The sequence below is a fragment of the Sphaerodactylus townsendi genome, linkage group LG01, assembly GCF_021028975.2.
Source record: "Sphaerodactylus townsendi isolate TG3544 linkage group LG01, MPM_Stown_v2.3, whole genome shotgun sequence".
In the NCBI taxonomy this organism is placed as follows: Eukaryota; Metazoa; Chordata; class Lepidosauria; order Squamata; family Sphaerodactylidae; genus Sphaerodactylus; species Sphaerodactylus townsendi.
The window spans coordinates 18,815,804-18,829,685 of record NC_059425.1 but is presented as its reverse complement, the minus strand read 5'-3'; the positions used below and the strand labels follow the sequence as shown (position 1 = coordinate 18,829,685).

Here is a 13,882-nt window from a genome sequence, read left to right as displayed (position 1 = left end):
CAACTCTGCAGTGGGGAAAGGCTCTTAATGTCTTATTTCTGAGGCAGCTGGTTGGGTCTTGCCTGAGGCAGGCTCCAAAGATTCAGTTCTGCTCCATCTGCCTTCCAAGAAGATACTATTTACAGAATTTCTACCCTGCCTTTGTGCCCTCATCAGGGCCACCAAGGCGGCTGACAGATTTAAAAGGTACATAATACAAGCGCATCTTTAAAATAATTAAAAACAAACAAAAATACATAACCCAAACCAGCTTGACCTCATCTGAACTTGGAAGCTAAGCAGGAAGTTGGTTATGGTTAATATTTGGATGGGAGACCAAATATTAACCATAACCAATTCCCCGGTTAGCTTCCAAGGAAGACTGGGGTGCTGTGCAGAAGCAGGCGATGGCAAGCCGTCTCTGTTAGGGGTGCTGTGTGGTTTCCGGGCTGTACGGCCGTGTTCTAGCAGCATTCTCTCCTGACGTTTCGCCTGCATCTGTGGCTGGCATCTTCAGAGGATTTGATAGTAGGAATGGAAAGCAAGTGGAGTATATATACTGTGAGGTCATATACTCCACTTGCTTTCCATTCCTACTGTCAGATCCTCTGAAGATGCCAGCCACAGATGCAGGCGAAACGTCAGGAGAGAATGCTGCTAAAACACGGCCGTACAGCCCGGAAACCACACAAGCACCCCAGTAATTCCGGCCGTGAAAGCCTTCGACAACATGTCTCTGTTTGCCTCTTGCCTTGAAAACCCCCTGAGGGTTACCATGAACTGGCTGTGTCTCATCAGCGGGTGATGGTTGTTATTGTTAAAGGACACTTACAAAACAATCAAATACACATACATAAAAACAATAATTAAAAACTGCTCAGGAAGAGGGGATCACTCAGAGAAAAGGAGATTTTTCACCGAAGTTTTCACCGACTGGAGGAAGATTTCACCGACTGGAGGAAGAGGAAGATTAAAACAAATGGGGACAGGCAAGTCTCTCAGGGGAAGGAGTTCCAGAGTTTCAGTGCCACAACTGAGAAGGCCCTCTCCTGACTTGCCACCCTCCTACTTCAAAGATATAGCCCTGTCAGTGTGATAACAAATGGAACCTCTATCTACTAAGGCAGTCAACCTTGGAATAGCAGCTGCTGGCAACATACACCAGGGGAAGAGCCTTTATGCCTTTTTTGTGAGCTTTCCAATGGCATCTAGCTAATGTACATCCTGGAGTGAAAAAATGGTATACCTGCCAACATTTTGCCTTAAAGGAGCAGAAGGTCTTTGCATTTGGCTAAGAGCAGGGCGAGTTGGAACCAGACACTCAGGCTTTGAGTGAGATTTTAAAAACTGAACTATAACGATGGGGAGAAAGTTGGGAAATACAAACGAGTGGGTCTCTTGCCAGTCATTTCCACCCTCGATCTCATCCCTGTGTCTACCCACCCTGGCATCCCGTCTTTGCCAGCGGCCGGGGCATGAACCCTTCAATTATTTCTCCCTGGAGTATGTTCATCCAACACTTTTAAAGATAAAAGGAAGAGGGGGGAGAAGAAAGAGTTAGCTTTTATGATAATTAAGCTGCTGACAGGCAAAGGAAGCACGGCCAGCGACTCAAGACCAGGATGTATTGCCAAAGGCCCAGTTGGCTAACAGAGGGCATCTGCTCTGCCCACTGCTAATGGCTTTGTTTGCCCCCATTAGGGCTGCAGCCAACAGTTTGATCAATCTCTTCAGGAGACACAGAGAAACCCACAATCAATATCAGCCTAACAGTTGAGTGGAGGCTGGGTGCCCACAGTGGTACAGTCCCATAAATCTACTTGGGAAATCTGGAGTCAGTGAAACTCTGGGGTTGCATGGGGAAGGTAGGCCCATACTGAATTGGACTATACAACTAATGAGCCCAGCATTTAATGAGACCATGCACCTAATAATCCTGTTTCCAACACTGGTCATCTAGATACTGCTTGAAATTCCACATCCAAAGTTGTTCCCACGGATGTAGGTAAGGGGAGGGGTTCTCGGGTTTGAACCCCGCATTCATGTCCGAAGCTCCGCCCCTCTATTTGTGAGTTTTTAAAACATTTTAGTGCTTTTTCGGTTTTTGGCCTGCAGGGGGCGCATTGTTTGGGCTAGAAGCACCAAACTTTCAGGGATTGTTTGGGGGACTCTCCTGATGATACTATCCAGGTTTGGTGAGGTTTGGTTCAGGGGGTTCAAAGTTATGGACTCCCACCCCCGACCTTGGAGAGCTGCTTTTATAAGCGCTGGGCCAGGGGCAGGGCTTGGGGAGGTGTGACCATGCCCTAGGGGCAGGTGGGGGTGTTGTCCCACCCCCGAACCCCCCCATAAAAAGTCTATACCTACCCAGCAATTGAAACCGGTATATTGCTGGTATTGTCATTTAGCTACCATTATGAAAAGCCACTGATCGGCCTGTTCCTTTCCATAAATTTGTCTAATTGAGTACTGTAGTGCATGCCTTGGTAACATCTAGATTAGACTACTGCAGCGTGTTCTGCGAGGGACTGCTCTTCTTGAAGACTGTCTGGAAGCTATAGTTGGTACAGAATTCTGCAGGGATATGTGCAGTGGTGGGATTCACTGGTCTTCTTGAGGGACTGCTCTTCTTGAAGACTGTCTGGAAGCTATAGTTGGTACAGAATTCTGCAGGGATTTGTATGTGTGTTATCCACCTGACAAATGGGGGGTGGAGGGGTGAGGCACATGCGAATGTGTCCAGGTTTTTTGCAATAGCATTCACAAATGCATTTACAGTCGCATTGGCAATCGCAGTTTAAATAAATAAAAAACAAATCTAAAGAATCTCTTTTTAAAAAGCAAGTAAGTACATCACTGCCTCATGCAGCAAAGAGTTCCATAAGCTAATTATATATATTGCATGAAGAAATAATTGGATTATGTTCATGACATTTATTTCGGTAAGAATTTAAGGAGTTGTAAATGCTCCGTGAACGGATACATTTTAGAATTGTTATTTTTAAAAAAAACACTAAATTACATTGTGGCTCATTTTAGAGACAATTTTTTTGGAAACATTTACCCATACATGATTGTCCATAGACAGAGAATGCAAGTAAGTTGTTGGAAAAGCAAGCAATATCCAAGAAACAGAACTATATAATACTTTTTAGTAGGCGCAATCAAAATAACACAAAACAGTGTGCAGTTCTCCATCTGCCACCACCAAATCTCTTTCGGAGTGCCTGGCACTCAACAGGATTGCAGACAGCAGACCTCAGGAGCGAAATTAAAATCCAGCAACCTTACTCTTCAGCTTCTTAAACATTTTGCTAAATGACCATCCACCACTGTGCGTGTCTGTGGGCCATCAAATTGCCTCCAAATTGTGGCAAAATTGCGGGGACTTCCAAGGAATATCAGGTCATGACACGGAGGCAGGCAAGGGCAAACCACCTCTGGAAGTCTCTTGCCGAAAACCCTACAAGGTGGCCATAAGTCAGCAGTGGCTTGACAGCAAAACAACCCAAGCCCTTCCTATTGCAAACATACTTGCTCAGACCTCACAAACTGAGGGCTGTGGTTTCCTTTACTGAGTCAGCCCCACCTACCTCACAGGGTGTTTGTTGTGAGGGGGGAAGGGCAAGGAGATTGTAAGCCCCTTTGAGTCTCCTGCAGGAGAGAAAGGGGGGATATAAATCCAAACTCCTCCTCCTCCTCCTCCTCCTCCTCCTCCTCCTCCTCCTCTTCTTCTTCTTCTTCTTCTTCTTCTTCTTCTTCTTCTTCTTCTTCTTTTACCACTGCCTTCAACTTTTCCTAGCATTATTGTCTTTTCTAGTCACTCTTGTCTTCTCATTACGTGACCAAAGTATGGCAGCCTCAGTGTAGTTATTTTAGATTGTAGGGACAGTTCAGGCTTGATTGGATCTAGAACCCGCTTATTTGTCCGGTTGGTATTCCATGCATCAACTTTCTCCCGGAGAGCTTTCTCTACTGTGCAGTTTTTGCATCTGTGCTTAGCAATGGGGAACGCCATAGATCATTATTTTGATCTTGGTTTCCAGTGACACTCCTTTACGCTTAATGCTCTGTTCTAATTCCTTCATGACAGCTCTTCTCATTTTTCTGATTTTTTGTGTGAATTCTCCCTTTTGGTTTATGATTGAAGAATAAAAAACCCTTAACGATTTCGATTTATATTAACCTACTGATACCTCAAACACTTATGTTTCTACATGTGTAGATATGTATGAATTAAGACTGCCGGTTGACGGTATCAGAATGTCAAAAGAAGGATGCGTTTTCCAAGTTTTAGACACTGAGCAAAGGACATGCCACGTTCCTGAGCCACATGAAAGTGTCTTCTGCTAAGTCAGGCCATTTGTCTGTAATGTCAGTATGGTCTACTCAGATGCATTTCCTTAAACCCGTTTGGTTCATAAAGGAATGGCCCCCAAAGAAGTTCCAAATAGAGCTGCCCATTTCTCAGCAGGGCAGGAGTGGGGATGGAAAAGGGCTTGAGTCGAGGCACGCTCAGCTAGAGCTCTCGGCCTTTCTCTGTGGCTGGCGGAATCAATGCTCGCTCTGTGGAGGGGAAAAGATGTGGCAGGAAGAGGGTGGAGGGTGTGTGGGAAAGGCTGGGAGGGGGGAAGAGAGAGAGAGAGAAAGAAGCTTCCTGAGGGGATGGAGGGAGAGAGTGCCGGAGAAGTCCTTGCCAAACTTCCAGAACAGTGAAAAGGATTGCAAGAGAGCCGGTTGCAATCAGATTTGGGGTCTCCGTAGCGCTGAGAAGGAAGTCTACTCATCACCCCCTTGCTCCTGACTTGGGACCTAGCAAATCTTCCAAAAATCAGGGAGCTTGATCAGGATAGCCTCAGAGACTCCCAAGCCCGTCTCAAAGGAGAGTTTTGCACTCCATCCTACCCCCCTAGCCAGCTGCACCAAAAGGGGCGTCTGGATTTCCCCCTACTAGTGGCAGACTGGAGCGTAACCTCATCAGACGGCACAGGGACTACCTTTGGCTAATCTGGCTTTCCAGGAATTCAGGTCCTCCTAACCATGCTCTGGTTTCCGCTCCTGCGGGTAACGCTAGTTCTGGGCCTTGGGGGGACAGCCTCGGCACTCTCTACCTGCCAAACGTTGGACCTGGAGGTGGCCCGGGCCCGGCGGGTTCAGGCAGTGCGAGGGCAAATCCTGAGCAAGCTGCAGATGTTGGCGCCTCCTGAAGAAGAGCAAGGGGTGCCCGACCAACCACCCCCCGAGGTGATGCTGCTGTACAACAGCACGCGGGAGCTGACACGAGAGAGAGCGACGTGTGACGGGCGGAGCAGCAGCGAGGAAGAGGACTACTATGCCAAAGAAGTGCGGCGGGTGGACATGTTGCCCCCCGGTCATGCTGACAGTAAGGAGTGTGACGAGGGGGGGGGGAGGAGATGGATCAGAATGGTGCTGGAGGGATGAGAAAATCAAAGCATCTGAAGGATGGATAATGAGGAAGGGTACGGAGAAGGACGTAGCAACTGGGATAAGATTGTCAGTGGCTATTAGCCATCTTATATGGAACCTCCATGTGCAGAGGCAGAATAATGACACTGGGGGAGGCCTGTTGAATTGATGCTCCAGGGGTAGGATTCTCAGCGAGATCCAGTTGATCACCGGTAGGACAGCTTGCTGGCCTTGGTGGACCTTCGGTCTGATCCAGCAAGGGGGCCTTTCCTCTGTTCATTTAAAAAGGAAATAAGATAAGAGAGCTTCATTAGAGAGTGGTCTGTCCAAGGTGATGGTTGGGAAGGACCATGGCTCTTTGGTTACAGCATCTGCCTCAGGTTCAGTTGCTGGAATCTTAAGCTAAAAGGATCAAGCAGGAAGCGAAAGGCTTCAATCTGAGCTCTGGAGAATGGCTCCCAATCTGAGTAGACAGTTCTGACCCTGATGGACCAATGGTGGCTTCATGTTCTCAGAGTAACTAAATGGAGCCCTCTTACTCACAGGCAGCCTACCCCAGAGTCAGTGGCGTATCGACAGAAAATGGAGCCCGGGGCAAGAATTGGGTCCCCCCCAAGAACTGAGTTTTCCACACACACACACACACCGAGCTGCCTCTGCCACTGGACTTGGGAGTGGGGGCCAGGAGCCTTCCTGAACCGACCCAAGTGGCCTCTGAGGCAGGCCGGCCGAGCAAGGCTGGGCCAGGCCAGGCAAGGAGAGACTAGCTGTGGGTGTGCAGAAGCCTCCTTCGCTGAAACCGGAAGGTCATGGCGGGCTGGGAGAGTCCGAAGAGGGCCACTACAGCCGGCGGTGGAGGGGGGAGTGCAAGGCAGGGGCGCCTCTCCGCTTGAGGTGTGTGGGGGGCAAGTTTTCGGGGGGGCCCACATGATTAAATGCATTTGCACCCATATGTCCCTCTGGGAAGTACGCCCCTGCCCTGAGCAGCATAAGAACATAAGAACATAAGAACGACCCTGCTGGATCAGACCAGAGTCCATCTAGTCCAGCACTCTGCTACTCGCAGTGGCCCACCAGGTGCCTTTGGGAGATCACGTGCAGGATGTGAAAGCAATGGCCTTCTGCTGCTGCTGCTCCCGGGCACCTGGTCTGCTAAGGCATTTGCAATCTGAGATCAAGGAGGATCAAGATTGGTAACCATAGATCCTAGGACTTCCAGGGAAGGTGTACTGTTGGTTCTGTGCACAGCTGGTCGGCTTCTCAGAGACATTTGGTTGGCCAATGTGGGAAATAAGAGGCTGGACTAGAAGATCCAGCAGGGCTCTTCTTACATTCTTAGAAGGCAAAAGGCTCCCATTAATCCTGTGCGATGACTGCCATATCGTAAGATGCCTTGCATGTCTGAACGTCCCAATCCGAGCAACTTCGTAGCACCCCTGCAATCCTTTGTGAGTGTGATTTGTTTACCTGCTCCTCTCCGAATCATCACGATGTCTCCAGGGATGCAACTTTAGTGCTTTCAAGATTAAAATTAATTCAAAAATGGTAAACACAACATGCAGCAGAACACTCGGAATGGGGCAGTAGTCTGAATTTCAATGGCTGACCATTTGGGCTCTTCCCCTAATTTTCGGGCAGTCATTCCTATCCACCCCAGCCCCTTTCTCCTCTCAACAGACACCATCGCAAGCACCCAGCCCAGTCCCTTCTTCCGCCTTCTGCGCTTCGATGTCTCCGGAGCCGAACACTGGCAGCTTCTCATTCCAAGCCGGCGATTTACTTGGGTCCTACCCGGAGTGCGAATCCCGGTGCCACGAGCCGCAGAACTTGGGGTGGAGCTATACCAGGTGAGGGCTCAGTACAGAGGGCTACTTGCCAGAAGGGTCCCCTTGCCACTCTTTCCCCTACCTGTCAGCTTTAGATCCAAGGAGCTCATGGTCCCTGCCTCCCGCATTTTATCTCAACAACAGCCCTACAAGGTAGGTGGGCAGAAAGTGGCCAGCCCAAGGTCACCCTGTGAGGTTTAAAGCTATGCAGGAATTGGATGCAGGCTTTCTCAGTCCTTGTCCAACATAACCACTATTATACACTGTCTTTCCTCATCACTTTCTCCTCCTGGACAGTTGCCAGCTTTTTTCCTCAAAAGCAGTCCTGTGCCTTTAACAGCATCCCAAGAGTCTGAAATCCAGCAGGTATGTTTTCCCCCAGCATTCAATGCCAAGGGAAACGGCACCCACCAGCCGAATATCTGCCACACCGTGTTATAAGCCCAGCACTTTTTGCAAGCTGAATGAAGGAGGCGATTCTGTTTGCTGAAAGGAACGGTGTTTTGAGGGTTTTTGTTTGTTTGTCTTTTGGCCCGGCTCTCCAGTTTTGCTGAGCAATGCGGGCACATTCACGACAGGCTACGTTTCCCACAGGTGGTCCGGGCATGGGAGCATCCGCGCCGACTGGCGTTGCATTGATGGAGAGCGGGTTCTTTAAAACCAACAGATCGGGCCGAGTGGGTGTCGTTTGACGTCACTGATACTGTCAGCCAGTGGCTGGATAAAAGAGGTGAGCGCTATTTTCTCCTCTCAAACCTGTTTATGTTGAGTGAAGAGTTTTTGCCTAGGAAAGTTTTAAGTACAGGAGCTGCCAAGCATCCAGTATTTTATCACTGAGACAGGTTTGTTTTGTTTTTACAATTCCTTGACAGACACAGCCAGTATGGTGTAGCAGTTAAAGTGCTAGAAAAAGATTTGGGACACCCACATTCAAATCCCCACTCTACTAGAGAAGCTTTCTGGGGAATCTTGGATCAGTCATAATGTCACAAGAACATAAGAACTAGTCTGCTGGATCAGACCAGAGTCCATCTAGTCCAGCACTCTGCTACTCGCAGTGGCCCACCAGGTGCCTTTGGGAGCTCACAGGCAGGAGGTGAAAGCAATGACCTGCTGCTGCTGCTGCTCCTGAGCACCTGGTCTGCTAAGGCATTTGCAATCTGAGATCAAGGAGGATCAAGATTGGTAGCCATAGAACATGGCTCAGCCATGTCTCAGCCTAATTTATCTCATAGGGTTATTGTGAGGATAAAATGGAGGAGAGGAGAACCGTGTAAGCCCCACCGGAGCCTATAGTTTAGTATAGTATTTGTTTATTTACTGACAGCAAGTCACAACATACATAGATTAGCTTGGGGGCCCTATGTTTGTGGGGCCCCTGGGCAACTGCCCAGCGTGCCCGTGTGTTAAGATGGCCGTGCCTTACAGATCAACTAGATTTTCATGGTAGAAGCTTTCAAGCATCCCTGGCAAAGGGAGATTTGACTCTCGAAAACTCATACCTCAAAAACCTTGTTGGTACCTAAGGTGGCACTGAACTTGAATCTGGCTGTTCTTACTTAGCCCCCTCCGCACATGCAGAATAATGCACTTTCAATGCACTTTCAATGCACTGAAGCCGGATTTTACAGCGGTGAAAGTGGATTGAAAGTGCATTATTCTGCATGTGTGAAGGGGCCTTGGTGTAGGCACTGTCTCCTTCCATTCTGTCTGTCATGCCGCAAATTTGTTATGGCAAAAAAGGAAAGTTTGGCCTTTCTCCTTCTTCCAGCTAGGTCCAATTCCTTTAACATCCCTGTTGTTTCTTCCTTGGTCCCACTGTACACTTAATAGGCGCAGGCTAGGTGGGACACAGAACGAACATGCAGAGTGTTTTCAGTGGCAAAATGTCCCCCTTCTCCACTTCTGAGATCAGGTTGCTACAGTTAAAAGGCATAGGAGCAGGGCTAGTTTTTTTAAAAAAAGTGTCCCCACCACTGCTCTCTGCTTGCAGGCTGGGTGCCCTCTCAGAAAAGCTAGGCATGGTGGGGGGGTACACTGGCCTTGCTGCCATGTGTCCTGCTGGGAACCGATTAACCCAGCAGTGGAAAAGTGGAGGTGCGTTTTGCAGGTATGCAGGGAACTGAGTCTGTGGGGAAGGGGGTGGGAAGGTCGCAAGTCCTTCTCCCCAGATCTACAGACCTGTCCATATGTTACTTGGCGGAGCTTGGATGAGCCTCATCAGGAGGCTTGAAGGGTGCCCGACCTAGTCTAGCGTGAGGCCCCACCTGATCCTAAAACACTTTAAAAGCTGAGTCTTTCCCCAAAGGCCGTCGAGCAGCCAATGCCCCTACCTGTACCAGGTGAGACATGCTAACCATTGGTGCAGTCATGCAGGAGGTGGGGTCACAAGCATTATTCAACAGAGGAAGTGCATGGAAGGTCATGGGGTGCTTTTCTTTGTGAGGCTGCAGCTGTTGGGGTTGTTGCAGGAGAGAATCACCTGTTCCCCATCCCTTTTAGATGGCCCTGTTTTAGGGGTGCCAGCCTCCAGGTAGCACCTGGGCATCTACTGGAATTACAGCTGATCTCTAGGCTAGAGAGATCAGTTCCCTTGTAGAAAATGGATGTTTTGGAGGGTGGAATACATTATGTATGCTACTGGGGTCCCTGTATATGACTTGTCTCGTCTTGGTGCTTTTAACATGTATCTGGCAACCCGCTACTTGCATCTCGCGCGGTATTAGGAGTTCTCCATTACCCTGTTTCTACATGGCTCCCTATCTCATCTGGAGACACCTGGTATCAATTCCATAGGCAGCAGAGCAGAAGAGGAAGGCATTGATTGAGTGACCTCTAGTGTCTAGTAGGTGGCATGACCGCCCTTTTTTTTCATATTCTATCATGCAGGCTGGTATGCGAGCCCTGCTCACAAGTTCCACTGAACGTATGTACAAGTCACGCAAATATTCAGATTTTTTTATTTTTTAGTGTTTTTTGGCCTGCAGGGGGTGCAGTTTTTAGGCCCAAGCACAGGGGTAGGGAACCTGCGGCTCTCCAGATGTTCAGGAACTACAATTCCCATCGGCCTCTGTCAGCATGGCCAATTGGCCATGCCAGTAGGGGCTGATGGGGTGTGGATTCATCTATTAGGCAACTAACCTCGGGAATCTTGGGAGACTCTCTTGATGATACCAGCATGGGTTTGATAATGTTTGGTTCAGTTCAAGGAAGTTATAGACTCGAGGGATGTGACTATCTCTAATCCCATTGAGTTGTGGGGGATGGGCACCACAGGGTCCATAACTTTGGATTTGACCGAACTCTTCAAACCTGGGTTATCTATTAGGAGTACAAGGCCTGGTACTGGAGTGCTGCCCAGCAGCCTAAAACTGACCAAAAACACTAAAAGGCCTGCAAAGCCTGAATCGTTTTGGGTCTACTAGGCACCCTCACGCCTGTTTAGCGTGCCTGCACCCCCATGTGCCCCCGTTTGTGGTGGACAGAACGATACATTACCTGTGGTTGAATGGGGCCACTGGAAAAAGGACTAGTGCTCTTCCTCTGGCTGCTCTTCTTTAGCTTCATCTGCCTATTCCCCACCCCAATTGTGGCCCTCTCCACTTTAAAAGGAGAGCCAGTGAGACATTGTGGTTACGTGTCCAACCAGAGAGCTCCAGGTTCAAATTCACCTTTTCCCATGACATGCACTGGTCATCCTTTTGTCCACCGCCAGCCTAATCACCTCATAGGGCTTAGATTTTAAAAAGCCCGCAGTGACACAGAGATGAAATGCTCTGCAATTGACAACATGGTGTTAGAATCGTTATAACTTTATATGCGCTGCTTTAGGAGTGCAGATCAGGGGGTTAGTCTCCGCACCCTGTATATTGATTTCCGCAAAGATCTGAAGTGGAAATGGATCCACCAACCAAAAGGCTACAAGGCGAATTTCTGTGCAGGGACCTGTCGTTATGTATGGAGCACGGACACACAGTACAACATGGTGAGAATCTGGGTCTTGGTGGGTGTATCCTTGAGCCCAACCCTCAATCTTTCCTTTCCCACTACAGATAGACATGAATTTGTACATGGCAGTTCAGAAGCAACAAACTACACCTTGTTGAACTGCATGTGCTGTTACAGGTGTAATTGTAGAAGAGCCATTACTGTCTGGATGAGAGAACAAGAAAGCCTCTTCTTGGATAATGCTTGCACGCATTGTGGCAGGCACCATTTTAGAAGAGGCATTCCTTTCTGGGGGTGAGAAGTAGAAATGAATGTTACAGCAGGTAGAATCTTGGAAGAGGCATTCCCACCTGGAAGGGGTAAACGATTCTTAGAGAACCTTAGCACACCTCAGACAAGAACCATTATAGAAGAGGCAGTCCCTCCTGTGTCATAAAGAAAGGGGAATCTGGAAAGGTACAGAAGTGCCAGTTACCCACTGCCGGTGTTCCCTGAAAGCGAGAAGCATGCGCGGGGCAAGAGGAAGCATGTCAGGACAAGATTTCTTGCCCCCTCTCTCAGCGCAATGCAAACAGGAGAACATAAGAACATAAGAACTAGTCTGCTGGATCAGACCAGAGTCCATCTAGTCCAGCATTCTGCTACTCGCAGTGGCCCACCAGGTGCCTTTGGGAGCTCACAGGCAGGATGTGAAATTTTGTGTCAGGACAAAATTTCTTGCCCCAACATGCTTCCTGTCCCACCGCTCACCTGTGCACTGGTGGGTAATAAGCCAAGTTGTCACAACAGGTAAAATCTTAGAAGAGGCATTCTCACCTGGAAGGGATAAATGAATCTTAGAAAACCCTGGACCCATCAGATAGGAACCAATATAGGAGAGGCATTCCCTCCCATGTCCTAAGGAAAGGGGGATTTGTCTTTTAAGAAGGCACTTGCTATTCCTTGTTTGCATCAGCGCTTGTATTAAAAATAATACTTTAAAAAACACAGCCTGTTGCCTGATTAATCATGGACAGCCTTTTAGCAGAGTGGCACTTTTAAAATTAATCTAACCTAATTAAAATGTTGCAGATCTTAAAGCAAATACTTCACCAAAATGAGGGATTTAGAAAGCAGTTGGGACAGCAGGGGTCAGGGGAGGGGTTCCAGGAATTTTGTCCCCCCACATTTCCCCTTGCTGCCCAATTCCTGGAACCCCTCCCCTGACCCCTGCTGTGTTTTGCTGAGCGGTTTGTGTTTTGAGTGGCAATCAAGCTCAGGAGCCGCCACGGCAAGGCTCAAAACCAGGTCTCTTTCCTCACAACCTCCCTGTTCCCCGCCCCCGCCAGGTGCTGCCTTTGTTCAACAAGCTTAACCCCGAAGCCTCAGCCGCCCCCTGCTGTGTCCCCCATGAACTGGAGCCCTTGACCATCCTGTACTACGTCGGCCGTTCTCCCAAAGTGCAGCAGCTCAGCAACATGGTCGTGAAGTCTTGCCGTTGCCGCTGAGGACGCTGGGAAGTTGGACTCATTCTGGGCCACGACCTGAAAAGCTTGGAGGGGGGGACCCTGGACCCTCCCATGACCTTTCTCCACCCACCAGTAAGAGGTTCTACCATTTTCTGCCGGCCCAGCCGACTGACAAGCGATTTCCCCTCCTGTTGTGGTTCGTTCCCCACTACCACCATCGCCAACAACAACAAAGGACTCTTCCATCTTTGTTTTTGCCTGGATAATCTGAAGAACAGAATCCTAAGGTTGCCTCTGGCTTGTTCTCCATCAGATGGAAACAGCAAAATACTCTGGGACTGAAGGCTGCCTGGGCCGCCTAACCTCATTTATGTAGGGCCTGTGTTCATTCGCTCTGTGGTGAGAGAATGGCGCTCGGCACATGCTCAGAGACCTCTTTATTATCCCTCCGTTTGTTTCTAGCGTGCACGTGGGTCCTGGGGCTACCTCCCTGGAGAGCTGCAGTATGAACTAAGTCCTGTGCGCATGACAGAGAACCATCCCAAAGGGATCTATGCCAGGCAGTGTTCAGTTTCCTTCACAGGAAGTCACACGGTAGCCCTCGGGGGCATAGCCACACACACATACATATATCCCAGACCAAGTGCCTGTCGAAGGTTTGGCACTGGGGAGGTGAGTGCAAACAGAGGGCAGCCTGGCAGGCAGAGAAGCAAGTTGCTGGACAAAGGGTCCCTTGACAGGGAACATGGGAGACAGGGCACCAAGAGAAACAAGGCTGTGTTTTAGGAGTTGTGTGTGTGTGGGGAGGGGGAGATATAGGAAGGGAGGCAGACAGAGGGGGCTGAAGGGGGAGCCTCCGTAGGTAAATATTTGAGAGCGGAGCTCTGTGGTTTTTGGATCTGTGTGTCAACATGGCACTCAGATGGAGACACAAAGTCCTGGCCTCTCCACGCCCCAGCACAGGGGATGTGGGGAAGGCCCGGGACGTGGGTCGACTTGAAGTCTGAATTGTGTTTTCTGAACTCTGTGCCCCCTCCTTGTCCCTGTCCCCCACCCACCCACCCACCCATATACTCTCACTTTGCCAAACCCCATCCTATGAGCACCTGGAACAAAATTGGACGGAGGTTTCTTCCCCTCAAAGTTTCCAAGTGTTTTTTTCTCTTAAGTGACTAATTTGGCCCGGAAACCACCAACGACTTTTGCAGGGTAATTAATTTAATTATCTCATACCACATTGTCATCTCCCACGTT

General features: G+C 49.1%; 1 protein-coding gene across 1 annotated transcript; it reads left to right on the top strand.

Annotated features, from left to right (window-relative positions):
* The first annotated feature begins 4,653 nt into the window (after positions 1-4,653).
* On the top strand, positions 4,654-13,408 carry LOC125436846 (transforming growth factor beta-2 proprotein-like). The gene is made up of 7 exons (XM_048504181.1): positions 4,654-5,362; positions 7,084-7,253; positions 7,573-7,705; positions 7,900-7,962; positions 9,541-9,574; positions 11,064-11,217; positions 12,509-13,408. The coding sequence occupies exons 1-7, from the start codon at positions 5,020-5,022 to the stop codon at positions 12,665-12,667; spliced, it is 1,056 nt and encodes a 351-aa protein (XP_048360138.1). The 5' UTR covers positions 4,654-5,019; the 3' UTR covers positions 12,668-13,408.
* Positions 13,409-13,882: the final 474 nt, after the last annotated feature.